At 42.6% G+C, this 26,928-nt stretch overlaps 1 protein-coding gene across 1 annotated transcript; it reads right to left on the bottom strand.

Annotated features, from left to right (window-relative positions):
• Positions 1 to 193: 193 nt before the first annotated feature.
• On the bottom strand, positions 194 to 26,822 carry tep1 (telomerase-associated protein 1). Its single transcript, XM_069719339.1, is given in 57 exon segments — positions 194 to 741; positions 1,205 to 1,309; positions 2,036 to 2,118; positions 2,333 to 2,501; positions 2,744 to 2,843; positions 3,344 to 3,484; positions 3,810 to 3,934; positions 4,019 to 4,152; positions 4,396 to 4,522; positions 4,742 to 4,827; positions 4,922 to 5,051; positions 5,674 to 5,778; positions 5,911 to 6,024; positions 6,700 to 6,851; positions 6,961 to 7,212; positions 7,393 to 7,528; positions 7,857 to 7,913; positions 8,141 to 8,353; positions 8,864 to 9,019; positions 9,356 to 9,455; positions 9,540 to 9,664; positions 9,880 to 10,000; positions 10,350 to 10,560; positions 10,648 to 10,674; positions 10,893 to 11,007; positions 11,557 to 11,645; positions 11,728 to 11,861; positions 12,162 to 12,321; positions 12,576 to 12,711; positions 13,854 to 13,946; positions 14,044 to 14,223; positions 14,614 to 14,755; positions 14,848 to 15,035; positions 15,473 to 15,655; positions 15,833 to 15,950; positions 16,061 to 16,174; positions 16,261 to 16,382; positions 17,242 to 17,533; positions 17,698 to 17,841; positions 18,339 to 18,413; positions 18,559 to 18,680; positions 18,939 to 19,010; positions 19,218 to 19,370; positions 19,466 to 19,623; positions 19,626 to 19,816; positions 21,075 to 21,267; positions 21,492 to 21,570; positions 21,679 to 21,788; positions 22,164 to 22,321; positions 22,971 to 23,095; positions 23,281 to 23,352; positions 23,771 to 23,908; positions 23,994 to 24,158; positions 24,675 to 24,824; positions 24,941 to 25,168; positions 25,508 to 26,031; positions 26,687 to 26,822. Coding segments are annotated over 56 exon segments (8,010 nt in total). The 5' UTR covers positions 26,030 to 26,031; positions 26,687 to 26,822; the 3' UTR covers positions 194 to 621.
• Positions 26,823 to 26,928: the final 106 nt, after the last annotated feature.

Genomic DNA, 26,928 nt, shown 5'->3' with positions numbered 1-26,928 from the left:
GTCATGGGAAGATTGGCGGTGCAGTGGTTAGCACTGTTACCTCATGAAGAAGATGAGGGGTTCAATCCTCCCTTTGTCATGACTTTTTTTTTTTAAACTCATTTTTGGCCGCCACAACACGGGCACACCAATCGACAAAAACACCTCTAAATAAGATTTGGTCTGTTAAAGAAATAAACAACCAACAACAGGGTGATAGTTTGAACATAATTTATTACCTAAAAAAAAAAAAAGATTTCCTTGAACCCTTTTTTTTTTTTTTTGAACCTTTCCTTGTTTATTCTGTTAATAGAAACTAACAATAAATTCAACCCATTCAAAACTTTAACTGATAATACATCTATAGCTCGTTATTTTTTTTTTACTCTTGCTCGTTACATTTGCAAGTTCTTCCATCATGTAATTGAAGGCACATGTAAATATAAAGCAGACCGTTATTACATAACCTGTATACATTTCAGGTTTTTTATTCATACATTTATTGCACATTGAACTGTGTTGAAGCAAAACAAAAAAAAAAAAAAAAAAGGAAGAAAACATTCCCGACATTCTTTGGTTAGTGCAGTGATTAAATATTATTCCTAAATCTTGAATTTGGAGTGTAGAGTAATATCAAGACGATTACTCTGTCCAGGACAGGAAGTAGAGCTTTCCCTGTCCGTCAGCGCAGACCAGCTCTGTCGGTTTTCCTGGGTTCACCTCCAAAATCAGAACTGGACCTCCACACACAAACATACCCACCTGGAGAAAAAGAGGGCGGGAACGTGAAGTAGAAGGTAACACATTCAACTAATTAAATAAATTCAAGCCTACAACAGGGGAAGAGAATATAATTTCTCATAATGAAGAGTTTAAGACATCAGTTTCAAGTAATTTCCTCTAAGGCGTAAATTTTATTCTAAAAAAAACCATGAAAAGATAATATTCAATACTTTTGAAACAGTCTATGAAAGCTTCAAATCCAATTATTCCTATTGAGGCCATAAATATTTAAAAACAAAACACAAATATAAAGTTTCATTTTTAAGAAAGTCTCAGGTCACAGTATACAAGAAAATGGGATATGTTATTGGGAACTATTTTAATATTTCCAGCAGCTGCACGTTTTTTTGGGGTTTTTTTTTTTCTCCCCCATGGGACTGACTCAAAAATAAACATCAAAACAAACACAAAATGGGATTTCTCCTCGTAGGCGGTAGTGCACCTGTTTCTTGGTGTTTCTGTCCCACAGCTTCACGGTCCGGTCGTAGGAGGCGGAGATGATGGTGGTGTCGGTGAGTCTCAGCACGCTGATCCTGTCACTGTGAGCCTGAACATGAAACATCAGCATTAAAAACCACGGCCGGTTGTTTTTGTGATGTTTGGTTGTTTAAAACCCGAGTCTGAAAATGGAAAGCGAGCCGATTTGTCCATGAAGACAAAATTAATCAACAATTTTGACAGTCAAATAATTTTTTTGAGCCATTTTTGTTTTTTAAATGCCAAGCAAACTGTCTTAAAGGTGAGAGTTTTCGAATTTGTACTGCATTATATTTTTGTAAATTGAATATATTTCGGTGTTTCATTGTTTTCTGGATTAAAACAAGCAATTTTTTTCCCATTCTTCACAACTTTATGACATTGTACCGACCAGATTGATGATGAAAAGTAGTTTGTTTAAGTTCAACTCTGAACTCTCCACCTCCGTTCATGAAAAACAAGGAGTCACAAAAAAGTGCTGACTTCCTGCTGTTTCCCCCCTAAAAAATTGAATTTTTAAATGAATCATTTTAACATTTTTGAGTGTAACTGAAAGTAAACAGAAATTAGCCGCCTGGAACGATCATGTTGCTACCAGAATTAGCAAAGTAACCATGATCCATATAAACAGGAAATAAACCAGGTCGAAATAATATTGAATTATTACATCACCACAACTGTAATACTGCTTTCTGAATGCAGAAAATGCTGACGTTTGTTGTTGTTTTTTTGTCGCCATCTGTAAACATAAACTCGAATCTCTTCTGCTTTCAGAGTTGAGTCTCCCGGTTCTTACAGGTTTTCTGTTGCTCCACGAGGAAAGCGCTGGAGGCCGATTGAACCACATGTTGCCCTTCACGTCTCCACACACCACAAACTCTGAGAGCCAGAGACACACAACACACGGCAACATCACTAAAAATGAAAGAAACCGACGAACAAAACCGCAGGTCTGCACTTTAGACAACTGGAAGTTCATTTGTAGGATTTACGACTGTTCTCAGTCTTATGTGATAATAAACAAAATAATTGAATGGTTTGAAAGCAGATAATCAAAAACAACTAGTCAGTTCCAGCCCGTTTTTTTTTTAACCTTTGTCCACAGTTATAGCTGTGATCAGGCTGCCCTTGGTCCCCTTCTTCTCCTCCTCCTCCTCCTCCTCCTCCTCCTCCTCCTCCACCTTCCCCCCCTCCTTCTCATCACACTTCATGGTCACCGAGCTGAAAGCGCTGTGCATCGGAGTTTTGGACCCCATGGTGAACTGAAAAGAGAGACGAGAACGTTGTCAAGCACCGACGCTTCCTCTAAAAACAAAAGTCTGCGGTGAGTCTGTACTTAACATGAAGCACCTGCTCAGAAGGAACAGAAAGTAAACTGCTTATTTCACATTCTTAATCTGAATTGTTGCAGTTCTGATGCGCAAATCCTTCTTTTCACCATCACAAGTGACGTGCGCTTAAACGCGTGGCAGTGAATGTCACCGAGGAGACGAGTAAAACGCACCAGGAAGCCGAGGTGAACGTCTCCGTGCCCTTCGGCCACCAGCCACACACTTTTGTTGTCGTTGCGGATCAACCCCAACACACGAGCCTGAAAGGACCAACTGGGAAAGACAGAAAAGTGCGTAGAGAGTTACTTTAAAAATAAGAACCTCTCAAGTGCGGAAGCAACACATCTAGAACGAGAAAATAACTGTAAATCATAATAAACATCCTGATCGGGGGGGTTAAATTGCTCTTTTTTTAAAAAATTATTACATTGTATATGTATTTGTAAAAAATTTTCCTTATTGCGTGCACTTTTTTGTGTTTCTATGCTGCTGTGACGACTAAATTTCCCCACTGTGGGATTAATAAAGTCGAAGTCGAAGTCTAAAGGTTTCATTTTCCATTGAACGACCCGTAGTTATCATTTTAGCCCACTGGAGTGATGGTTTATCTCAAAGTCTGTGTAATTAAAATACTTCAGCCAAAGCAACCAGGACAAATCTAAACCCATAAAGAAGAAAAACTTGGAAGTCTTCTGATTGGTCTTCCTTAATGAACGTGGACGATGACTCATTAAAAGAACATGAAGAAGAACGGGGCGGACGTGTCGACTTACGTGTTGACCTGGTGCTCCCAGTTGCTGTCGCTGTACGCGACGTCAAACAGCAGGCCGGTGCGGGACAGACCGAGCAGGATGGAGATGTAGATCAGGTGCACCACCGGCTCCTTCCCTTCGTAGGAGGTCGTCTTCACCAGACTGGAAGAGACAGAATAAAAACAATAAAGATAATAAAGACAGATGTGTTAGCGTGCAGAATAAAACTCATTAAATCTCATCTGATGTCTCCTCATATCTGTATCCAGACTCCAGTTACGGTCATATTTCTCCAGTTTTGATGCATTTTGAACATATTTAATTCTAGAAAAAGTAATAACAGAAAAGCCCTGAAGGAAGAGAGGGAGTGAATCTACGAGATTAAATTCAAAAGAAGATAACAGAAAGGAAAGTGGATGGATGGCGTGCCTTGTAGCCAATAAAATGGTGAAAAACTAAAAGCCTTTTTATTTTTATTGTCGTTTACCTCGCCGTGCCGTGCCGTTGATTCCACGCCAGCTTCCAAACATCAATGGCCAAATATTTCACGTAGCCGACGGCGAACTGGCCGCCGGGCATCGAGCAGACCGCCGAGATGGGGCTGTCCGAGGCCTGAGACACACGCACACAGCTAACACAATAAACAAATTAAATAAACATATTCAAATCGTCTTCTCGTGTGTATTTTTTTCCCACCTGCTTCCGACAGACCGCCGCGCCGTGCTGCCACACTTCCAGCAAACCGGAATCGTATCCGGCGAGAAGCACGTCGCCGTCGTTTTGAGAGAAGCACACGGCACCGATGGGGCCTTTCGGGTTCGGAGGACTCTCTGTGCAAAAAAAAAAAAAAGTTAAAAAGAAGAGCAACCTCCCAGCGCTATACTCGTTAGGCAAAGCAAGTTTATTTATATAGCACATTTCAACAATGAGGCGATTCAAAGTGCTTTAGTTACAGTGCAGTTTAAGACATCCACAAATCTGGTTCAGTGAAAAGGCAGCAAACAGAAAAAGCTTTTAGGAGGAAGCATCGATTCACGCCGATCCGACCGAAGTATCTCTGGGAAAAGTTTTACCTGCCGTCCACGTCCAGCAGCGCAGCGAGCGGTCTTTGGAAACGGTGAGGAATTCTTGGACTCCTTCCTTGCAAACGACTCCGTGAATCTCTCCGCTGTGACCCTGGAAGGTGCTGAAGTGCTCCACCTGCACATGAACATACAGGATATACTGAGTGAGAGGACAAAAGAGGAACAAAAAATAAATAAATAAAAGAGTCGTGTCCTCTCTGAAGCTGAAACCAAAATCAAGAGGATAAATCTGAAAAACTGAAAACTGCAGTAAAAAGTCGTAAAACCATAAACGTTGACGTAAATGTCTGAAGAAGAGCCTGTAATAAAACTGTGAGGATTTTTTTTTTTTGACCTCGAAGGGCTTCCAGAGCTTCACGCTTCCATCGTCAGACGCGGTGAAAACAGTCATTTCTTCCGGCTTCACGTCTTTCTCCCAGTCTTGAAAACACAAGAAAGAATTTGAAAAGATGAACTATTTCATTTCAAAAATATGCCCGACAGGACGGCGCGTGGCTTCGTCAGGATTGCTCGCCTTTGTTGGGGAGGACAGCGCAGTGGTGTACGCGCTGCTGGTGGGCGGCGATGTGGCAGATTTCGGCGTTTGTCTCCCAGTTCCAAACATGCAGCGCTCCTTCTGCACAGCCGGAGATCACGTACGGCCCCTCAACGCACAAACACAGAAACAACGAGTCAGCACAGAAGATCCTTTCAGAAGCGGGACCGTTTTCTTGGTCTCGTCACGGTGAAAAGCCTCTACACTGGGGAGATTCAAAGTTTTACGTGACCTTCAAGAAAGGTTTCCTGTCTGGAAACCGTTTTCACCTCGAACAAATGAACACCTCATGTCTGCTGGACCCGAACGGTTTTACTCTGTTCACCTTATGTTGCGCTGTCCGACATTGATACCACAAAAAAGGATGAGTTAGTTTAGTCCATAATAATAATAAATCAATAACACCGTTGCACGGTTGTTTAGTTTAATATTATTCTATTTCTATATAATTTGCGGTTTTTTTTTTTATTCTGTAATTTTTATTGCTTTGCCTTGTAACTGGATCTGCTGCTGTAGCGAAAAAATGTGCCCTCGCGGGATCGGTCTGTCTGTCAGTGTACTAATATATCTATTAACTTTAAGAGTTATTTGCAGCCATTACTTCAGAAACAGTCTGCGCAGCCTTCTCACTATTAAGTTGAGCATCCCAACTCAACAGTTAAACTGCAGGAAATGCTGCGTTTTGTCAGACAGAAGTGCCGAAAAGTAGAATAGTAGAATAGTTGGTTCACCTGACAGCAGACGGAGGTCAGAGGACTCCTCCAGGAGATTTCTCCGACACACCGAGCCGCCTCGAGGTCCCACAAGCAGAGTCGTCCATCATTTGAGGAGCTTATCTGGAACGGAACGAGGGTGAGCGGGGGGGGGGGGGGGGGGACGGATAAATGATCAATCCTTAAGGTAATAACCCGACACGAGGGTTCAGATGTTCACACGTCTTCGTGACACTGAACACGATGAAGACTCACCACGCAGCGCGGAGTCCAGACGCAACCCGTGATCCAGTCTCTGTGAGCGTGAGGCAGCGACTTGAACTCGGACAAAATGCCCACAGGCGACCTCACGTCCCAAACCATCAGAGCCTGAAAGGGGGGGGAAAGCACGACGGTCGTCATGACAACGACTGAACGACAGGTGGACGTTAGCCGAGTACATTCGAAGACTGCAGTGAAGTTTCATTTTAAAAGGTACTTTACCCAAGTATTTGGTTTTATATATTAAAAAAATATAAAAAAAAAAAAAAAAAAAATCATTGAAAACATTTCCAGATTGGTCACAGTTAGAATTTTTATTCAAGTATTGCTTATTGCTCATGTTTATCCTTATGGGTTAAGCTTAAATGTTTAATTTATTTTCATTTAGTTTTATTGCTGAATTTGTTTTTAAAGATTTAATTGTTTCAAGTCAGGCTGCTTTTTTTTAAAAAATTCGGTTGGATGTCGTGGGTTTACGTATAATAAATAAATAAATAAATAAAGTAACTTTACTTAAAAGCTGAATATTCTTGGGGAAAAAAACCCATTAAAAGCACTTTTAAAATTCAACAATTCTTTGTGACAAATGAAACTCAAACGGTAAATCGGTGTGAAACTACCCGAGATTTCACGACTCCATCTTCTCAATTTGCGACCTTTCCTTTTAATCATTATGTCATTACTCCGGGTAACTTTTCACGATTGTCTTAAAAAAAAAAATCGAACAATCCAAAGATCAAGGAAACAATCAGCCGATAGATCCGCCGTGCGAGTAAACCGTACCTGATCTTTCCCACCGGACAGCAGCCGTTCACCGTCGGGACTGAAAGCCAGACAGGTGACTCCTCCCGTGTGGCCCTTCAGCAGCCCGTGTGGCTCCATCGACGGGTCGATTTTCAGTTCGCTCAACGACCACAGAGCGACGGTGCAGTCCTCTAAATTCACAGGGAAACTCATTTGTGATGGACAAAGAGAGAAATATTTGTGTGTTGCCTTATAAAAAAAAAAAAAAAAAAAAAAAAAAACCATTTCAATAACGTGTACCTGAAGCGGTGGCCAGGTAAGTGGAGTTCTGTGCCATCGCCGTGACGATGTCAAACTGCATGGCGAACAACCCCGCACTTTTCAGGCCTCCGGCCGTCCCCTGCTCTCCTTCCGTCCTCTTCCACACCCTCATACGTTGGTCACTTCCTGCGGTCACCAGCACCTCCGGCTCGCCCTCCTCTGCGTCCACAACCACCCACAGCATGCACTGTATGGATGTGTCGAGGTGCCTGGGGACCCAAATCATCTCACCTGCGTTTCAAATGGATTGTGTCATATTTGATTCGTTAACGAGACGCTTTTCTAGATTTATCCTCCCCCCCCAAAAAAAAAAAAAAAAGTTCTCATTTCTGCAATATTAATACAGAAGAAGTGAGAGAGGAAGGAAAGAAAAAAAAAATGTAGAGATGATTTAAAGGAACGCTCACTCACCTGACTCTAGACTGAAGAGTTTGATGCCGTCGCCGTGGTAACCCACAGCAGCGAAGTCACCGTTCACAGCCGCGCACAGAGCGGCAGGTTCGGACGGTGCAGACTTGCGTTTCTTGTGAGGAGGCTCCTGCTCACACTGATTTAAAAAAAAAAAAAAAGATGCAAACAACCGGAGACTCTTTTCAAATCACGAATTTCAATAGAAATTTCTGACGTTTAAAATATACCCAGTTTCTAGTTTTGTCGTTACTCGTGAAAATTATTAACCATCCTTTAAGATGTGTTTTTTATTTCTGTTAGAGTTTAACTCTGGACATTATTTTTCTGTTCAGTCGTTCTCCAACTGTTAATGTACACACAGACTAACGGCAGCAGAGACGAAGCTGAAAAGAGTTCAGACCATTCGGGTGACATGAATGAATGTGGACACGTAAGATATGCACGGAGAATAATTAAGAGCTTACTTTATCACTTTTTAACGTGACGACCGAACGTCCGAGTCCCCCTGACCAGAGCTGCAGCTGTTCACCAAGAAAACAAAAACACACACAGAGGACGGAGGCTCCATTAAAAAATAAATAAATAATAAAAAAAAAAACTAATATGATTTCTACCAAATCATTAATACCTATTTAATTTGGAGACCAAGGAAAAATATATAATATAAAAAAAATTTTTTTTTTTTTTAAAGTGCACCAATGATGCAACTCTGCTGGAAACAATGGCGTAACAATCCCTCGTTCCTCACCGTGTGATCGGAGCTGGCGCTCAGAAGCATGGCTCCGCCCTCCAGGAAGGCGAGGGCGTCGGCGGCTCCGCTGTGGGCCTGGAAACACCCCACGCAGGTGGAGGTGGGCACCGTCCACACCCTCACCTCGCCAGACACGGAGCCCGAGCAGAGGATGGAGGAGGAGGAGGAGAAGGAGAGACTGCGCACCGATCGCTGGTGACCGCACAGGGACTGAAGGAACAAACAGGGGAGACATATCGGGTTAAAAACAACAACAACAATAAGAACAACAACAACAACAACACGGAGAGAACCAGATTTTTTTATTTCCAAGTAGAAATGTAAATTAAATTTGGTCCATGTGCGGCTGCTGGAGGGAGTTTTATTGAGGATGTGTTCATCAGTTCAGTGATTTTGGACCTGAAATTTAATTTCTCTTCCACTGTTTTTGGTCCATGAAAATACTCCCAGAGGGTCTCAGTAAAATGAAAAAGTAAAGATATTCTTACACGCATAATTTATTTTCACTCAATGGTGAAATTATTTGAAGAGCGAGAAGAAGAGAGACAATAGGATTGCTATAATCATCTGACGTGAGCGACATGAGTGAATCATATTTGTTGACTGAACCTCATTTGTTCTGCGTTAAAAAAAAAAAAAAAAAAAAAATGCTTGAAAAATCAAAGTAAATTTGACAACACTGATGATTATGCGCCGACAAACATCCCCGGTTGAACTCACTGCCAGTGTTTTATTCTGAAGCCAGTTCCACACGATCACATTTCCATTCCAGCAGCCGGCGGCCAGCAGACGACCTTCGGGGTCAAAGGTCACACAGTTCAAAGGGCTGCTGCTGTGCAGGGAGGCCACTTCATCGCCTTTAGCAGAGGACCACACCTGAGGAGCAGAAATAAATGTTTGGTTATTTTAATTCATGAAGGAGAACGTGTGTGTGTGTGTGTGTGTGTGTGTGTGTGTGTGTGTGTGTGTGTGTGTGTGTGTGTGTGTGTGTGTCCTGGTTCACAGTCATGCTGTAAAAACTACTCCGGTTATCTTATCACCATGACAACGCAGGTGCACGAATGACAGACAAAAAAAACACATTCATGCCATCTACTGACTCGTCACTTTTAGCTGCTGCCCTCAGAGACGCTCCAGAAAAATATCTAATCAAAAAAACAAGTTGTCCACGTGTACATTTTTTTAGTTTGATGCGATTTCTCCGAGACTCACTTTGAGCGTGAAGTCGAGGGAAACGGTTGCGAGGTGCTTCCTGTCTGCCGTGATGTCACTCGCCGTTATCGTGTTCGTGTGGCCGTCGATGAGAGCCGTCCTGCGGGGAGACGAAACACGCGTCGGTTCGTTCAAACAGCCGTCCGGAGAATCTGAATCTCTCCCTTCTGCACTCCTCTCTCACCTGCATCCGCTCTCGACGTCCCACACTTCTATTCGTCCGTCGAAGGACGTGGTGGCGAGACGTCGGTCCCTCAGAAAGACGCAGCTCGAGATGCCGTCGCAGCTGCTCACCAGCGACTTCACTTCCTGCTCGCAGCCGGGAGAAAAGTGGATGTTAGTCATCGACGAGGCGTTTTTACTCTCACTGGAACACATCGTCCTGGTTACTGTGATCGGGACAGGAGATTAGAGAAACCAAGTTTTCATTTCGCCGCCATGAAAACGTGTAATCGAGCTCCTCCTGTTGTTTTCACACGTGCGACATCACGTCGATAAAACCCGACCGACTGATGGCCTTATACCTGTCCGGTCTGCGTGTGGATGAAATGCAGCGTTCCCTGTCCGGTTCCAACCACCATCAGCTGCTCGTCCGAGCTCACGGCCAAACAGGTCGGCTCGGAGGAGAAAGTCGACACCAGCTCACTGCGGTGAAACACACACACACGAGACGGTCAACTGAAGACGATGACGATTCAATTGTCAAAACTGAAGTGAGCAAAAGAACTAAACCGCAACCAGTGGATTTGGGGAAACACGACAACCAGCGGTGGAACGTAGTTAAGACCGTTAGTAAGGTATTTACTCGAGCACTTTTACTTTCTACTGCTTAAAACGCACGTAATACGCTTGAATTGCTGCTAATCTTCTGTACTTTTCTACTTAAGTTAAACTATCCATGCTGGACTTATAATAGAGTATGTTTTACTCAAGTAAAAATATCTTAGTAACTCATTAACCACCGATTTCTACTAAATGAAAACCACCTGTTTACCTGGTGTCTGGAACGGCCCTGTTGTCGTTGTTCAGACACCGGACCACCCGGGCTCCTCCTCTTCCCACCAGGCCTCTGGCCCAGATGTGAGCCGAGGTCTCCGGAGGCTCGCTGAGGCCCTGCTGAATGAACAGAGCCGGCCAGGGGGAGAGCGTGGAGGCGTGGCGCCGCAGGAAAGCACGACAGTCCTCCACACGGTCCGGGAAACCAGCTGAGAAGACGAAGATCAACCGGAGTCAAGAATAAAACACATTTGGCAAGAATTTGCGGGGGAAAATAAGTAATTTTAAGAACTTGCATGAGGGTGCAGACGTCTGCTCCTTTTCTGCAGGAAATATCACAGGATAGAAACGTTAGGATTTTTTTTTGTTGTTTCACCATTTTTTTTTTTTTTTAACCAAGAAGAGTAAACCTGCACTTAAAACAGTTTTAAAAAGGTAAAAGTTGCACACAAGCTGAGGTGTAAAAGATTAAAAGGAAAACCATCAAAAAAAAAAAAAAAAAAAGTGTCATTGATCATAGTGTTTAATCCTGCATGCTCACCGTACAAGCCGTATGTCTCCAGGAGGTGGTGCAGGAGACCGTGGCTAACGTTAGCGTACAGGAAATAATAGCTGGAGAGCAGGAAATGAAGCGCCTCCAGTTGTCCACTTTGGATCTAAACAAGTCCATATAAAGGGAGTCAGGAAGTTAAAACTTTAGTAAATATCATCTGGAACCAGGATTTATCCATTTAACATGTGTGAAGTTATACTGTACAAGATGGTTTTCACCAATTATTTGATTTCAAATTTTGTTTAATTGCAAATTTATAACACATTTCTGGACATTATAAAGTTGGACTGAAAACAGTACACTAATAAAAAATACAGTAACATTAAAAAATATAATCAGGGTCTACTTTCTTTAATTTTATTCTGCTGAATTGTCCATTATATATATATATATATATATATATATATATATATATATATATATATATACAGATGTAAAAATAAAAACAAGAAAAGCAGTTTGAAAATTGTGAATTTGACTGTATAAGTTGCTGAAACTGAAATAAAAACTAAGTTTAAAAAAAACAAATCAGGGTCTACCGGAGTGAAACACTGAATAAAGTAAACATAAGTGACTGACTGTTTGGAGAATATCTGTTATATTCTCAGTTTTTTGTCCTGATTCATCAACTTTATGACGGAGGATTCCTTACCAGGCTTGAAGGCAGGTGCAGAACAGAGTTGGCCTCGCAGTGAAAGAAGTTGTCTTGTCCCTGAGGGTCGGCCAGCGTCCACAGATGAGCTGACGGGGGGGGAAATAACTCCAATATATAGTACAGGCACTTAAAGTTTGGTGCATTAAAAAGTAACTATGTGAGCTTTACCTGCCAGCACGAGGTGAGCTCTGGTTCTGTCACTCTCTGCTGGGAGAAGAAAGTCCTCAAAGGCTCGCTTAACCTCCGGATGGGTTAGAGCCAGCAAGTCGTCGGTGTCGTGGCAATGAGACGGACCAATCAGACTGCAGGAAACAAGTTTAACCGATCACTATCAAACTGTCGATACAAATTAGAGATATGGGTGACAAAAAAAAAAAAAAAAAAAAGGGGAATTACTTATTTTGTTGAAAAAAATAAATAAAAAAATTACAACTAAAATCTTAAAATAAAATGAAACCCATAAAGATAATAAACCTATAGGTATACTTTGACAGGATTAAATAATCAAGATGAAGTTTAATATGAAATCAAAGTCCCATTTCATCCATCAGATTCCAGTCAGCATCCCTGCCTTTTTCATTTAACTCATATGGGACTCGTACCTTTGCAAACTCTGCACTAGACGGGTGAAAGTCGCCATGGGAACGCGTCCTCTGGGCTTCCTGGACAGGAGCAGCACTTCCTGCCATGTGACCTGCCCGCCCCGTGAGGACAGATCGTTGCATGTGTTCAGCACAGAGTACAAGTCTCTCTCCTTCAGGCCTGAGGAGGAAGAGGAGAAAATGTTGAGGAGAGACATCAAGGATTCCTTCTCTTTTCCCATTTTTATTTCCCATACAACAAGTTATATTTTATTTGTTGGAAGATGTGCACAGGATTATCATCGGTTTATATTCAAGGTCAAAATTCCATTAATATTCTGGCTCTCGCCACATTCCTCTACCACAGAATAACATGCACAGCAGATTGGATCCAAAACACAGCTAATAAACACTATCACACTTGACTCATCTCACCGGTGGTGCTGACAGTGAGTGCTGCCAGGGCCCAGCGGAGTCCCAGCATGCCTCTGTGCTGCGAGCAGAGTCGCTCCAGGCTGTACTGCACCAGCTGACTGAGAGCCTGAGGCAAACCCTGCAGACTCTCCTTCAGCTGAGACACAAACACAAGAGGAGACGCTGATCATTGATGTCGGAAGGAGTTGATTTGAATGTGAAACGAGCTGAATGTTTAGCAGGGCGGTCGCCTGTTCTGAGAAACAACCTAAAAGGTAACATTAACAAACATTTACAGTGGAGTCCACAGGCATAATAAAAACCAGTGGATTGAAAGGTAGTATGATGTACGACTGCTCCTGCTGCACGTAAATGGTAAATGTCGCCGTCACGTGCACTGAGCAGGGGGAAGCTGAAACCTTTGGGAATAAATATTCCAAGTTTCTAAACTTGATCAACATCAACACCCGAGTTTCACACGTTTTTGTGAGCGCTGGTCGAGCACGCCTACGATTCCAACCATGGACCCGAAACCTGACCAGAGAGCTCACCTCAAAGTTTATGTCAAATTATTGGGGAACAGAAAGAAGTGACAGGGAGTCGGCTCCAGTGAGTGGAGGTGTTGGGGAGCATTTTCAGAGCATTGTCATGTTTCAAACAAAGTGGCATCATGCGGTGAATGTTTTTCCCTCAGAAGGTCTCAGTAGAACTCGGTGTTGACGGTCTGACTCCGGGGGACGAATTCACTCTGTGAATGTCAAATAAAACCCACCTGGTCGGTCGCTCCTGACCTCGCGCACCTTCTCTGGTCTTGGAACTCTGTCGTTCTGCCCCTCCGGAAACACAAATGTCACCAGCTAATTGCTTCATTGCCGTAGGCTTTCTGAAGCATTTTAAGGGTCTCTTTTGCCAACTTTCTGAGTTTGACACTAAATTTGATGTTTACTCAACTCAAATCCACGCCGACATCGCTCACAAAAACGAATGCGCTGAAGTTGATCAAACAACGAAACCTGTAATACCTACTCACGATGGTTGCAGCTTATGGTTATAGAACTTTTTTAATTGACCCTCGTAAAAAATGAAATGACATGTAAAATAACAAAAGTCTGTTATTTCAGGAGTCATCTGTTGCGCTTTTGTTTTTCTTATTTCTAGACTATTATCGCCATTTCTCTGTCATCAACTCCTTTACCGGAATTTCGTGTTGTATGGGGCTTTAAGGTAAGTATCACACCGCAAATACTGAAAACATGTCAAGCCACTGTAGAGGTGGTGAAAAAAATATGGAATTCAGACCTTGTCAAAGGAGGCAAAATTCCTGAGGTCTTCACAGGCCATGTGCAGGTAGAGAGGACTCACTGCTCCCTTCTTCATTATTAATGTCTGGAGCTGGAAAAGCACACACGGTGCAGTTTTAGAAAACAGAAACAACAACGACTATTTGGGAGTGCTGTGATGTCATCGGAGGAAAAGTCGCAAGAAGAACCTGGTTGTTGAACGCAGAGTCGCTGAGTTTTTTCCCAAAGGCGTCCAGTCCCTGCAGAACGATCTCCTTCCGGTCCGGCACGGTGAGTTGACCGAGCGCAAACAGGACCGTCCCCTTCTTCTTGGTCAGTGTTTGTATGAGAGCTGCTTTTGATGTGATGCTCACCACCAAACACGCACCCTGACAAGAACAACACAATCGGAGTTTCAGTACAGCTGGAGATTCAAAGCAAAACAAACAAATCAGTGGATATGAACATAGATGACCAGGTGGACGTTAATCCTGTAAAGAATATTGTGGAGAATATTCAGAAAATATTTCAGGTTTAATTTTTGTAGCTTGTCAAGTTTGAAATACGAGAATGTCTCTGCAGCTGTAGACATTTTTTTTTATGCTGATTATAAGACCATAAAAGCATTTCTTGGTACACGATGTGCTGTGACAAAATTCAGGCCTGCCTACGAGAAGGCGCATAAATGCATCTAAATGCCGAGCGTGCAGCTTTTAAATCATCTTTTCTCGATGTCTGCAAGGCAGCAGCCCTTCAGCTCTTTCATCCGTGTGTCTGACCTGCGGAAGCTGCTGCGGCATCCAATCAGAGCTGAGCTGATCTCTGCCATCGCGGACGAGGTCCGCTCCGTCAACGAGCAGCGCCACAGGTTTGTTCTTCGTCATGTCACTCAACGTGGAGTGAAACTCTGACAGCAAATCTCTGAGATGAGACAAGAAAAAAACAAAAAACACGTCATCAAGCAAACAGCAGTAAATTATTGGTTCAGACAAAATGATGTAAAAGTTGCTGACTTGTACGAGCAGGGAAGAGGTGACTCTCCCTCCGTGGTTTTGATCTTTCTCAGCCGCTGAACGAGGCATCGTAGAAGGTTTTCCACAGAGCGTGCTGATTGGCTGGCGGCCGTAGAGTAGGAGATGACATCACAGACGAGGTTTTTCCTGGACTTCACTCCAGTCCTGAGGGCGTCCGCAAGAGCAGCCTGCGTGAGGAGAAGGAAAAAATTGTATCCTCCACAGAAGTGACACGGACACCTAACTTAATTACATTTTCACAAAACCAAGGATGTTGTTTAACGGCATCCTTTTTTTTAAATTATCATTGGAAATTGAATATTGATATTTTCGACTCTTTTAATATTAGACATTTTAAGATGTCATCTTGGGTTCTGAGCAGTCATAACAGGTGGGTTTTCACTATTTGTTGACATATAAAGGACCATGATATTAATTTAAGGACATAATTATTTTAATAATTCAAATAGTTCTTAGTTGCAAAATCAAATTAAAATCCGCCGTGTTCAAAAGACAATCAGTTTTGACACTCCAGTGAGCCTTCATGTGGTGTTTCTCATATTTTGTCCACCCTCCTGTACACGTGATCATTTCTAATTCCAATAGTCTGCAGCTTTGACTTTACCATGAAGACAGTTTTGCCCTCTCCGGGTCCTGCCTCCACCACCACCATCCCTCCTTTGCTCTGCGCCTGCTCCACCGTCTCTACGGCAGCAGACAGCAGCTTGGACCTGCCAAAGAACTGCCTCTGCAGCGCCCCCTGGTGGACCTCCTGCTCCGACACCTCCGACGCCGCCGCCTCGGCCTCCTGACAGACGGACAGAACAGGAACGAGGCGTACCACGACACCTGTCAATCACTGAGGCTCGGTAGAACTTGAGTGAACAAAAAAATGCCCGTGCTCAGGATAAATAAATGTTGTGCGGTAGGACTGTTGTAATTTTAGAGTTTAACATCAATAAATTGAGTAATTTGTCAGATTTACTTCCACAAACAGCTTCACAACAGCCGTCCAAAGGTCCTCCAGCACCGCTTTGCCAAAGTCCTCCAGGTTTTTCAGATACGGTTTCCCTTCCACGACGCCTCCCCACTCACACGCGTAACTACGACAGAGACGGATCAAATATTTCATTTCATATGTCACTTAAAAGGAAAGAATGTCGTCAGTCAGTAAAAATATAGAGTTCATAGATCATAGACTGAGACGACTCACTTTTCAGTGACCTTCACGTCGCTGGCTAACAGCCTTCTCTTCAGAGACGTCATTTTATGCTCAGCATCCTTTGATTCAGGAGCAAAATCGGACCTCCAAGACACCGGAACTGATCTGGAAGACAACAGAAGAACATGAAAATACACAGGATAAAGTACTGGATAGGATTTTTTGTTTTGGATTTTGTTTAAATGACGTACTTGGAGATGTTTGGATCTCTGAAGTAGCAGAACATCCGCTTTCCTGCTGCGTCGGGGTAAAGAGCCTGGAACTGACGGATCTCCATCTCCGTGATGGACAGACCCTCCGGGGCCGAAGACAGCTGCACACAATCATCTCATTTCAGTGTTTTAAAAAGAAAATTGTTTATTTCAAATTTACCATTAAAGACAAACATTACCGTCATTCATATGAAGCATTTGACTTAAACCTCCGTTCATACATTTTAAAAGGCCTTCTTGACTTTACCTGCTCTGTGTGTGACACAATGGTTACTCCACTTGCTGCCAATATTTTGCATTTAAATAATCATTTATACATTTATAATCATCCACTCAGTGTCTGAGTTAAACTTCTCTGCCTACAGTACTTCAGGATCCTTCATTTTCAAGTGATCAATTACATAAAGGCCAACTGGTTTCAAAATAGTTCATTTTAGACATTTAAATTTGGAGTTGCAACTTATGATATTAACTTTTAACAGTACTTAACTGATTATTTTGTTACTCTAAACTCTAAACTCTCTAAAATCTCAGAAAATAGGGAAAAACACCCTTGAAAGTTTCCATGATAATGTCTTTGAATGTCTTGTTTTGTTCATCCAGTGAAACCCCAAAAATATTCCATTTACAATCATGTAAACGGAGAAAAGCAGCACATCCTCGTAACTAAGATGCTATTGTATTTATGTGGACCTCAGGAAGACTACCGATCACTTAATAGAAGCTAATGTGGATCCAAATAAAGAATAAATAAATGTCTTAAATACATTACATTGTAATTCCTGTGGGACGCAGGCAGATCATTTACCGCCTTGAAGATTTTTTTTTTTCCTTATTGGAATTTGATTGAATTGTGTTGTTGTGATCTTATTACATTTCATTTAAAAGATGTTAAGAATCGAACATGATAAGTTCTCTTTCTGTTTGTACTCATTATTTCTTTCGATTCCCAAGTCTCACCCAGCTGTACTGCGGCAGGTCGGGGAGGAGAGGTCTGGGGGGCACCAGGCCGTACCTCTCGCCCAGCATCCCCACCAGCATCTGGCTGCGACACACCTCCGACAGGCACAGCTCGGTGGAGCGCTGCGACTCCTCCTCCGTCACACCCCAGCGCAGCTCCACCTCCTGCAGGTAGAGGCGGCGTGACGCGGCGCGGCGGCGGAGCTCCGGGAAGACGCTCCGCACCAAGACGTCACGCTCGGAGTGCATGTCTCTGAAGGTGGAGGAGATGAAGACACGCACACTTCGCCACCTGAGGACAGAGGAATGAGGTGGAGTTAAAAAAAACAACAACAAAAAAACATTTTGGACAGTTAATCCATCGATTAAAAGAAAGAAAAAAAAAAAAAAGAGCGTCTTAACTACCAAAGTAAAAGACTGCTGAGTACTGTATCTTTACCATTACGCAAACTTTACCTTAAATTTGGGCTGGCTGGTAATGAGACGGCGTTGTTCGTGGTCTGAGGGCCTTTAGCGCCCTCTGCTGGTGGGATGTTGTACACTTTGTCCAAATGCTCCACGTGATCCAGCAGCCTGGAAGATCCTCGTTCAGCCACGAACCTGGTCACATAGTTCAAGAAACATGTTAGAAAATACATTTTCTTGCTGACAGTAGTTTGTTCTCAGCCTGACGCCGGTTAGCTTAGCATTCGGACCGGAAACACAGACTAACAAAATCGACCTTTCCGCACATCTAGAACTTATAAATTAACATTGTGAGTAAATACTTAACATGTTGTTTCATTGCTTGAGAAAATGTTACAACCGGTTCCCTCTTTGGACACAGTAAAGTTACTGTATAGTAAATTTAAACCTTTGTCGCCCCCTTCTGGCAGTGACAATAATTTAAAAAAAGCATACAATAGCTACATAGCCTACTCAAGAAAAAATTACAAACACAAACACTTTACAAATACTTTCAAACAGAGTTTTATTAAGCTAAGCTAACTGGCTGTTGGTTCCAGAATCAAGAAAGAAAGCTAAATAATCATATTGACTGAAATGATGAATGAGCACTACGTAAAATATATTCATACCATTATTACTGTATATTTTACCTCAGTATTTGTTCGCTGAAGCCTGCCAGCTTCACCCAGTTCCTGTCGGAGGTTTTATCTGCGCGTCTGTAGACTCTAAAAAAAACCAAAAAAAACCAAAAAACATGATTTAGGATCATTTTTGAAACATTTCTTCAGCTCAGCAACCAACATTAAAAAAGTACAAAAAAGGGTGAGATTTAGTCAGAATTGTAAATATATAAGAAAAATATAGCATTACTGGTCTTGCAGGGAGATTTCCACCATCAGGGCTTTGTTGTTTATCTCCTTCCTGTAGCAGTGGACAGCCCACTCAGTTTCACTTGGGATCCAGGAGTCAAACAATATGATGATGTTGTCCACCTGAGACACAAGAGTGCATAAGCTCGTCAAAAACGCAACCCAGCACGGCCGTCTAAAGCAACGCTTCTCTGAGCGAAGAACCTAGAAAGTCAGGCGGAGCTACAGGGTCAGCAGACTGAACTACGCCACGTAGTACGGAGGTAAGAAACATCAGTCTGGAGGAAAAAACATCAAACGGAGGAGATGAACATCCCTGATTTCACCTCTGCAGCCAAACACATCATAACAAAGCACATACAGTGTGTCCAACGAACTGACCTTGTTTTTCTTGGCGAAGAATCTGTGATAGAAACTGCTATCAAACTCATCATAATTCATCTCGGAACATTTCTGTGAAATAGAGACGTTCATTAATAAACTGAATAAAGAGGGCAGAAATATTTTTCAGATGTGTCCATCCTTAATACACCAACATTGTGTTACTTGTGTTTTTATTTCCTTTTTAGATGTTTAAATTACTCCACTTCTTGTTTAATCTCTGTACATGAAGCTAAAACCGTGAAACAGGAGAAGAATACCGCAGAGAAACATCCTGACCTTGATTTGCTTGATCACACTTTTCACGTTATCCAGGAGGACGTCAGACTTCAGCTCCACTTCCTCACAGTGGCCGTGGTGGAAAATGCAGAGCTGACAATCTTCTGCGCTGCTGCTGATCATCAGAGACAGCAAAGCTCCCACGTCACATTTCTGTCACGATAGATGAGGTCAAATTATTCAGCCGTTTTTCTGTTATTCAGTTATTAGAAAGAAAAAAAAAATTAAAAAAACCCTAAAACACTCACGGAAGGAGAAGCTTTGTCATCCTCTTCCTTCAGCCATCGTTTCCTCTTGCGCCCTTTTCCTTCCTCCTCCTCCTCTTTCTCCTTCTCCTCTTCCTCCTCCTCTTTTTCCTCCCCCACCACCTCCTCCACCTCCTCTTCTTCTTCTTCTTCTTCTTCTTTTCTGGCTCTGGGTCCCGAGGCAGGCTGAAGTCCTGTTTCTGGCTCCAGGACACGTCGTCACACATGTCTGCGCTGAGCAGGATGACGGTTCGTCCGGGGAGCGGCGGCACGTTGTACCGACAGGAGATCTGAACCGCCGTCTCCAGGGCTTGGCGGTAGCGGTCCAACAGGGCGACGGTATAGTGCCTGTCACTGGATGAAGACACATAAAGAGGTAAATATGTGGATTTGTTTTCTTTGTCCTTTTTAAAAAAAAAATTTTTTAAATAACTTAAACTGACCAAATACATTTTCCAGCTGAGCTAAAAACTGCAAGTGTTAAAAACATATTCTCTGAAAGTTTGTCTTGGCTGCATCTTTGGTGTTAAGCTTTTAAAAGTTTGTTGTGATGGTAACTTCCCTAAGTTCACCTGCCAGGCAATATCAGCAGGTCAGTGACTTATTTTTATTTCTGATATAATTTTTTTTACTATACAGTGAACCCTCGTTTATCGCGGGGGTTACGTTCCAAATAGAGACCGTGATAGGCGAAATCCGTGAAGTAGTAACCTTTTTTTTTTTTTACAATTATTATACAATGAAATACTCCATAATACATTGAAACCAAAGAACAAAACCTTTTTACAGGCCCAAGCATTTGTTTAACAAATAAAAGTACTGTATAAATGTTTTTTTTACAAATAACTACTGTACTGTAAAATAATAATTTTAATCATCAATACGAACTGAAGGCTTCAAATTGCTGAGATCGGCACCGCCCCACTGCGACCCGAGTCATTGGATTAGAACGGGAGGAAATGAAAAATGATTATGAAAACAAATACAAAGTACAGTAGGACAAATAGTGACTCGTGTATTTCACTGCTCTTCTGACTGAGCCGCTGCATCCTGACTCCGCTCTGCAGCGGTTCTTTCTTCTAAAGCCGGCGGTGCAGGTGTGGTTTTTCAAGAGAAGAACATAGTTATCGGTAGTTGTTGTCGCTCTTTTTTCTTCTGGGCAAAAAGATTCTTATAAACCGACATGCCACCATCGATTATTTTTAATTTGGCAAGCTGTTTTACGTACGTGTACATATTAAACCGCAACGTTATTGACAAACAGGTAGAGAAGAAGCGGAGAGACTGTTTAGCCAATCAGAATGCAGAACACAATGCACGATGCAAATCCGTGAAGCAGCGAGACCGTGAAAGGTGAACCGCGTTATAGCGAGGGTTCACTGTACTATTATATAGTATTTTATATACTACTTTTTTCAGCCATGGTGGGCATCGTTGCAAAAGCAAACTAATCAGCTGTTCATGTGTTTATTTTAAACTACTGTGGCTGGTGCGTTATTTTGACGTTTTGTTTTGTTACGCACCATAGAGACCCAGTTTAAACAAAAACCAAGACGCATATAAGTGATGTCAAAATTAGGAAAACATGAAAGAAAATGAAGCATCATCATACTTGGCCTTCGTGAGCTGGGCCTTCTTCATCTGGTACAGTCGACTGATGAAGGGCACACCCAGCGTCATCTTCACGCGGTTTCTTTTGGTCGTCTCCCACGTCAGGTTGTTGAAGCGACGGCTCTTGGGAATCTTCTTTAGGACGCCGAGCAGGATCTCTTTGGCAGAAGGGACGGCCGCCTGCGACGCAGAGGCTGAAGGACACAGAGTCGTACATGTACACATCAATGCAGGGTTCGGTTTTATGGTATTTGTTTTGGCCAATCAGATATAAGACTGTTGATATCAAGGATCTCTGCTACGGAAACTTTCATTTATTTAACAATATACCAGTGATTTCCAATCTATAGTATTTATTTACAGACAACAGTTATTAACACATATACACGTCACATTACAATCCAAGTTCTGATCTCACCGATAGCGTGAAGCTCCATGACGACTTTGTAGGCAGCGAGGAACCTGAAAGGAAACTGTCGGCTCTGAGTGACGGCTTTCTGTAAGCACAACGGAAAAAAACATGTCAATTTAACTCGTCTTTTTACTTCCTGTGTTTCTATTTCAAAATACGATTTTACAACACAGCTGGTTATGGTGTGTCGCACCTTGTTGGTCAGCCTGCGCAGGATCTGGTTGTGATGAGCCTCGCTGATGCCCCTGGTGATCATGTTCCTCAGGTTCCTCAGCATGGCCATGAATGGAAGAGACTGACCGTCTGTACAGTGGAGACGTTCGTTGTCAGTGTGTGATCATCGACATGTTGGCGAGTCATGTGACTGTAAGACTGAACACATGCATCTTTAGTCTCATGCGAGTCGTTTTGGATTTCAGTGGTCGGCTCAACTTAACATTCATCTACGTGATGGAAATATGAAGTGGGAACTGCTTAAAACCAGATGGGAAATTGTAGGTATAGATACACACAATTAATATGAATGATGAAGCATTTCTTTTCTTTTTTTTTTTTTTTATGATGACTAGGAGTCATTTTTTCCACGTCGTCATTCAGTATGAGCGAGCAATGCCGAGTTTATGCTGCTCTGCCCTGGCAAGCCTGTGCACGCTGCTCAGTCTGCACTTCTTTTCTGACCTATGAGCTTCTCCCACGTGGCGGCCTTGTTGCCCTCCAGACAGAGCAGTCGTTCCCAAGTCTGCGGCTCTTTGAGCTTCATGCGCTGGCCGGCTCGCTCTCTGTCCCACACGCCGTTTATGCCACTGTGGGTGAACGCCTTCAGGTCAGCAGGATACCTGGGGGGAAAAAAAAACAAAAACAACCACGTCGCCTTTTAATATGCAAAACTACCCCGACCTTTTTTTCTCCTGCAGCTCCTTGTTTTGAAGAATAAGTGAATTAAAATGCTGAAGGACAGTAAATGCTCAGTTTCTTTTTAATAATCTTTTAGCGGGTCAAAAAGGTTCATAGTTCTCGTGCAGGTAATTTAACTACTCATTTTAAATTTCCCTGAAATGTGTAAGCAATTTTAAACTGAAACATTTTAATTCCCACCTTTTAGCATTTACAAACTGCATATCATTATTCAACCGGTTTAAAAGAGGTTTACATATATTTTTTTTTTTTTTTAAATTGCCAAAATTACACCAGAAACTGTAAAACCATCAATTATTGTCAGATTTTCAAATTTCCGATTGTCCTTGAATTAAATGTGTGCCACCGAACATCAGCAAGAAATAACCCAATCAGAGCGTCAAACAATATTATTTCATGAAAATCCCTTTATTCTACACGTCTCATTTAAAATTTGGTCAAAAATAAATTGTTTGTATGATCCAGATTCTGTAAATATTTCAATATGTGGAGCACCTCCTCTCCCCTTGTTGCCAAGAAATGGAAATTAGACAGATGTTGAACATGTGTATGTTCCTCTGTGCTTCTTACTTTTTTCCCAGAATGGCCATGACGTGTTCGGACGGCTCTTTAATGTGAAGCTTCTTGATCATCCGCTTCATACTGAACTCACTTTGCTTCTTGTCCACCACCTTTTTGCTGCCCTCCACCTGCAGCTGCACGAACACACACACACACACACACACACACACACACCAGTCTTACACGTGAGGACTTAACTCTACGTAAATCCCACACGGAATGAAGAAAAACCCTTCATTAACTTGTAATTTAAAAATTGAAACGATCCAAAAAAAATAAAACTTATTTAGTGACACAATGGAAAAGTATATTGACATACAAACTTCTTGAGAATAGATTCATCTGCTCGGAGCTTGTTGGCCCAATCCTTCAGCTGCTGATCCGTTGGTTTCTGGAGATCACACAGAATAGATTTACAGCCTTGTGAGTTTATCATCGTGACAATCCGAATCTGAAGCATGTATTCACTGAGAGTTCATTTTAACAGTAAAAGCTGTATTCATTTATTTATTTATTTTTGTGTATATAGTATGTGTGTGTGTATTTATTCATTGGTTTTACTTTTTCAAAAAAAAAATATTTGTATTTATAATCTATATTTTATTGTATACGTATTTGTAATTTTTTTTCCTCATTGTGTGCACCTTTTTTGTGTTTCTACGCTGTTGTGACGACTAAATTTCCCAACTGTGGGTTTAATAAACTCTAAAGTCTAAGTCTGTTTTTTGAATCAGTAAACAGAAGATTTTTTTTTTTTTTACAATAGCAGGGTTGTAATATTAGTATTGCTTGGTGAAACGCATCTGTACCTTTCCCTTGGTCTTCTTTTGGTTGTGTTTGCAGCGGTGTTTGCGCGTGTTGTACTTCGCCAGCTGATACTCGCTGAACTGCTTGAACTTGTCCGCCATCGCCTTCTTCAGGCACATCGGCAGGGAGCGGCTGAAGCACTGGAGAAGCGGACGGTCACAGGTGTTTTACGCGGTACTGAAACATCGAGGTGCCACCGCGCCGGAGACGCTCGCTGAGACTCACCGTGCTGTAGATCCTGACGACCTCCAGCCAGTCGGAGGGCAGCTGGACGGCGGCGCAGAAGTATCTGCGGACGTGTGACTTGGTGGACGGCTGGTTGGCAGCCAGGGCCAACAGGAAGTTTGCTGTGATGCGGATGTTTAGCTTCTGTCGAGTGTAAACTGCCACCTGGATGGAAAACAAAGATTAAACATGCTGAATAGACATTTACATCCCAAAAAGACTGTTTAAATGTGTAATTACTGGAAATAATAATGCAAAAAAAGTGGCAGTATTCCATTTTTTTGTACAGTTGTTATAGAATGTTATTTGCATATCTAAACACCCAATAAGAAATATTCAAGTATGAAAAATATATATTTTTCTATTAATTAGCGTCTATGAAATTGTACCCAATGTCCACCATTTTTATATAATATATTAACATATTTAGTTTTTCTATCGGGTCTTTAATTTCTACATTAACTGGTATTTTGATGCGGTGCGATTTTTTTTTTTTTTCCGCTCGATTGGTTTCCATGACGACAGGATGAGGAAGTCCCCATAGAGTTAAAACATTATGATGAATTCAGTTTCAAGTTACGGTTCAGACGCGTCAATCCAGATTGAGAAGAGAAAAGAAATGAAATGCCTTCAGATACAAACCTGGAACCGTTACGCACCCGCGCAGACACGCAAACACACCTTGAGAAGAAACTGCGGGTCCCCGGCAGAAATGTCCTTCGCCAGGTTTGTGATTCTGGTCCAGACGCTGTCCTCCGAGTCCCAGTCCTTCGCACCCGGAGCTGTGCTCTTTTGAACCAGTGAGCAACACACGGCGTTCAACAAGAGATACTGCAGGACAAGAAGAGAGACGAGAAGTTAAGAGTCACTTCAATCAGCATCCGCGAGTATAAACTCGACAGCAGCACAAAAAAAACCAAAAAAACATTTCATCGATTTTCGCTGACCTTTTTGTCTTTCAGCTCCTCTTCAGTGTTTTCATTTCCTCCGTCAAACTCTGCAAATTCCTCCCGTCTGATGACCACAGCTTGCTCAAGTTCCTGGTTCTCCGACTCCATTTCCAGGACGGGTATCTCCATGGTCGTTCCAGCATCCGCCTCCTCCTCCTCTTCTTCTTCTTCTTCTTCTTCTTCTTCGTCGTCGTCGTCAGACAGCATATCATCTTCCTCAGCATGCTGAGGATGCAGAATAAGTTCCATTAAACCAGTAATACCTCTAAACATTTGGACGTAAACAGAGCGTGAAAAGATGCACAGCAACGGAGTAAAATATATTCTTCATAAGCTTTTTACCGAAAATAAGATTTTTGCATGTAACCCCTTTGTAATAACCAACATTTTTGAATAGTGACTGTAATTTATTTCCATATTTTTCTCTGTAAATGATTACTATTACATTTATTTTGAAACTGAATTACATGTAACTAGTTATTCGCCAACACTGTTCCTAACAAGCACATAACCTGTTCTGTTGTATGTTGCGTAAAAAGACGAAGAAAAAAAGATTTCATGTACCACGCTTGTTTCCTCAAACGAGCACGGCGTCGCCGCAGATATTTCCTCCCCGTCTTCGTCTCCTCCCTGAACCCGATGGAGGAACGACGGAGGCTGAGTGAAGCGATTGAGCAGAGCACCACCGTCCAGGGACGTGGAGAGCAAAGAGTCAGTAGGGACAGAGGAGGTCAGGGGAAAAGAGAGACGAGGTGAATCGCTGGTTAGGAGCTTGTTGTGGGTGCTGAGGAGGGGTGAGGTGAGAGAGGAGGAGGTGGAGAGAAGGGAGGAGGAGGAGGTGGAAGACAGTCTGGAGGGCTGGAGAGACGGACAAGAGGAAGGTTGTGCTGCGAAGTTCATGAGCGGAGAGCACAGCTGGGGCGTCATCGTGGAGGTCGGGACCAAGAACTTATTCTCCAGACTCGGAGGAGCATAGTTGGACAACAAGCTTCTTCCACATGCGGCCGCCGCCTCCTGCTGCTGCTGCTGCTGCTGCCGCCGCCCTCCTGGTGCCATGTTTGTCGGCTGCAAAGTCAGCGCCCTCATCTCTGCAGAGAAACACATCCATTAAAGGGTCGAAGGTCATCACAAACTGGAGCCTCTCCGCTCAGTCACATACGCTTTGAATCCTAGACAGCATTAAGCATCAAGACGGTGTTGCACTACTGCACTGAAGGGCGTGTTGCTCAATAAAAGCCATTCAATCAAAGGGAGCAAAGTCCGAAGACTGTCAGCACCCAACGGATGACAAGGTAGGTAGGTATTTACTTTATTAATCCCCGAGGGGAAATTTTTTTCTTTAGCAGCAGGGAGCTTTACCAGGATAATATGCAGAAATCTGGCTGTGCAAAAAGAGTCAAACATGAAGAATAAAAACTTAGCTAAAGACCAAAGTAAAACTCTTTAAAGTAGTAAAAAAAAAGTATTTAAAGAAAAAGAAGAGAAATCATTTTTAAGCTGGTTTAGAGTTGAGTTTTTGGTGTCTGCAAGTCCTAAATGTGGACCTTTCAAATCATGTCAGCCACTAAATGTACCTGGTATTAATGAACGCTACTGAAATACGAGTCTACATTCAATAGTGGTGATGATGTTTCCTACAAGCCTGCTGACTTGTGCCTGCTGATGACTCAATAGTTTGCATAGGTGTGGCGGTTAGAAATGCGCACTCACGCCAGAAGCCGAAAACTCACCGCAAAAACCCACAATTCAAACTCCGCAGGCACAGCGCCGACTCTGAGCGACCGTTTCCTCTGATGCGTATCGTTACGATTTAACGTCAGTGTTTGTTTGCGACGCTTTCGGAAAGCTAAAAGTGCAGCCGACTTCCTGTAAATGTCCTCATCGGCCGAGCAGCTGCTTGGCGACTCGGTCGAGCCGGAGCGCGCTGATTGGTCAGATTTATTGTGTACTTTTTTACCGTAATAACGCGCGGTACGGGCACCTCC

This window comes from Brachyistius frenatus, unplaced genomic scaffold (genome assembly GCF_029030835.1).
Source record: "Brachyistius frenatus isolate BFR_SWC_R1_liver_20210118 unplaced genomic scaffold, ASM2903083v1 Contig_211, whole genome shotgun sequence".
NCBI classification, from domain to species: Eukaryota; Metazoa; Chordata; class Actinopteri; family Embiotocidae; genus Brachyistius; species Brachyistius frenatus.
Note: the sequence above shows the minus strand (reverse complement) of the source record. Positions and strands in the feature narration are given on the sequence as shown.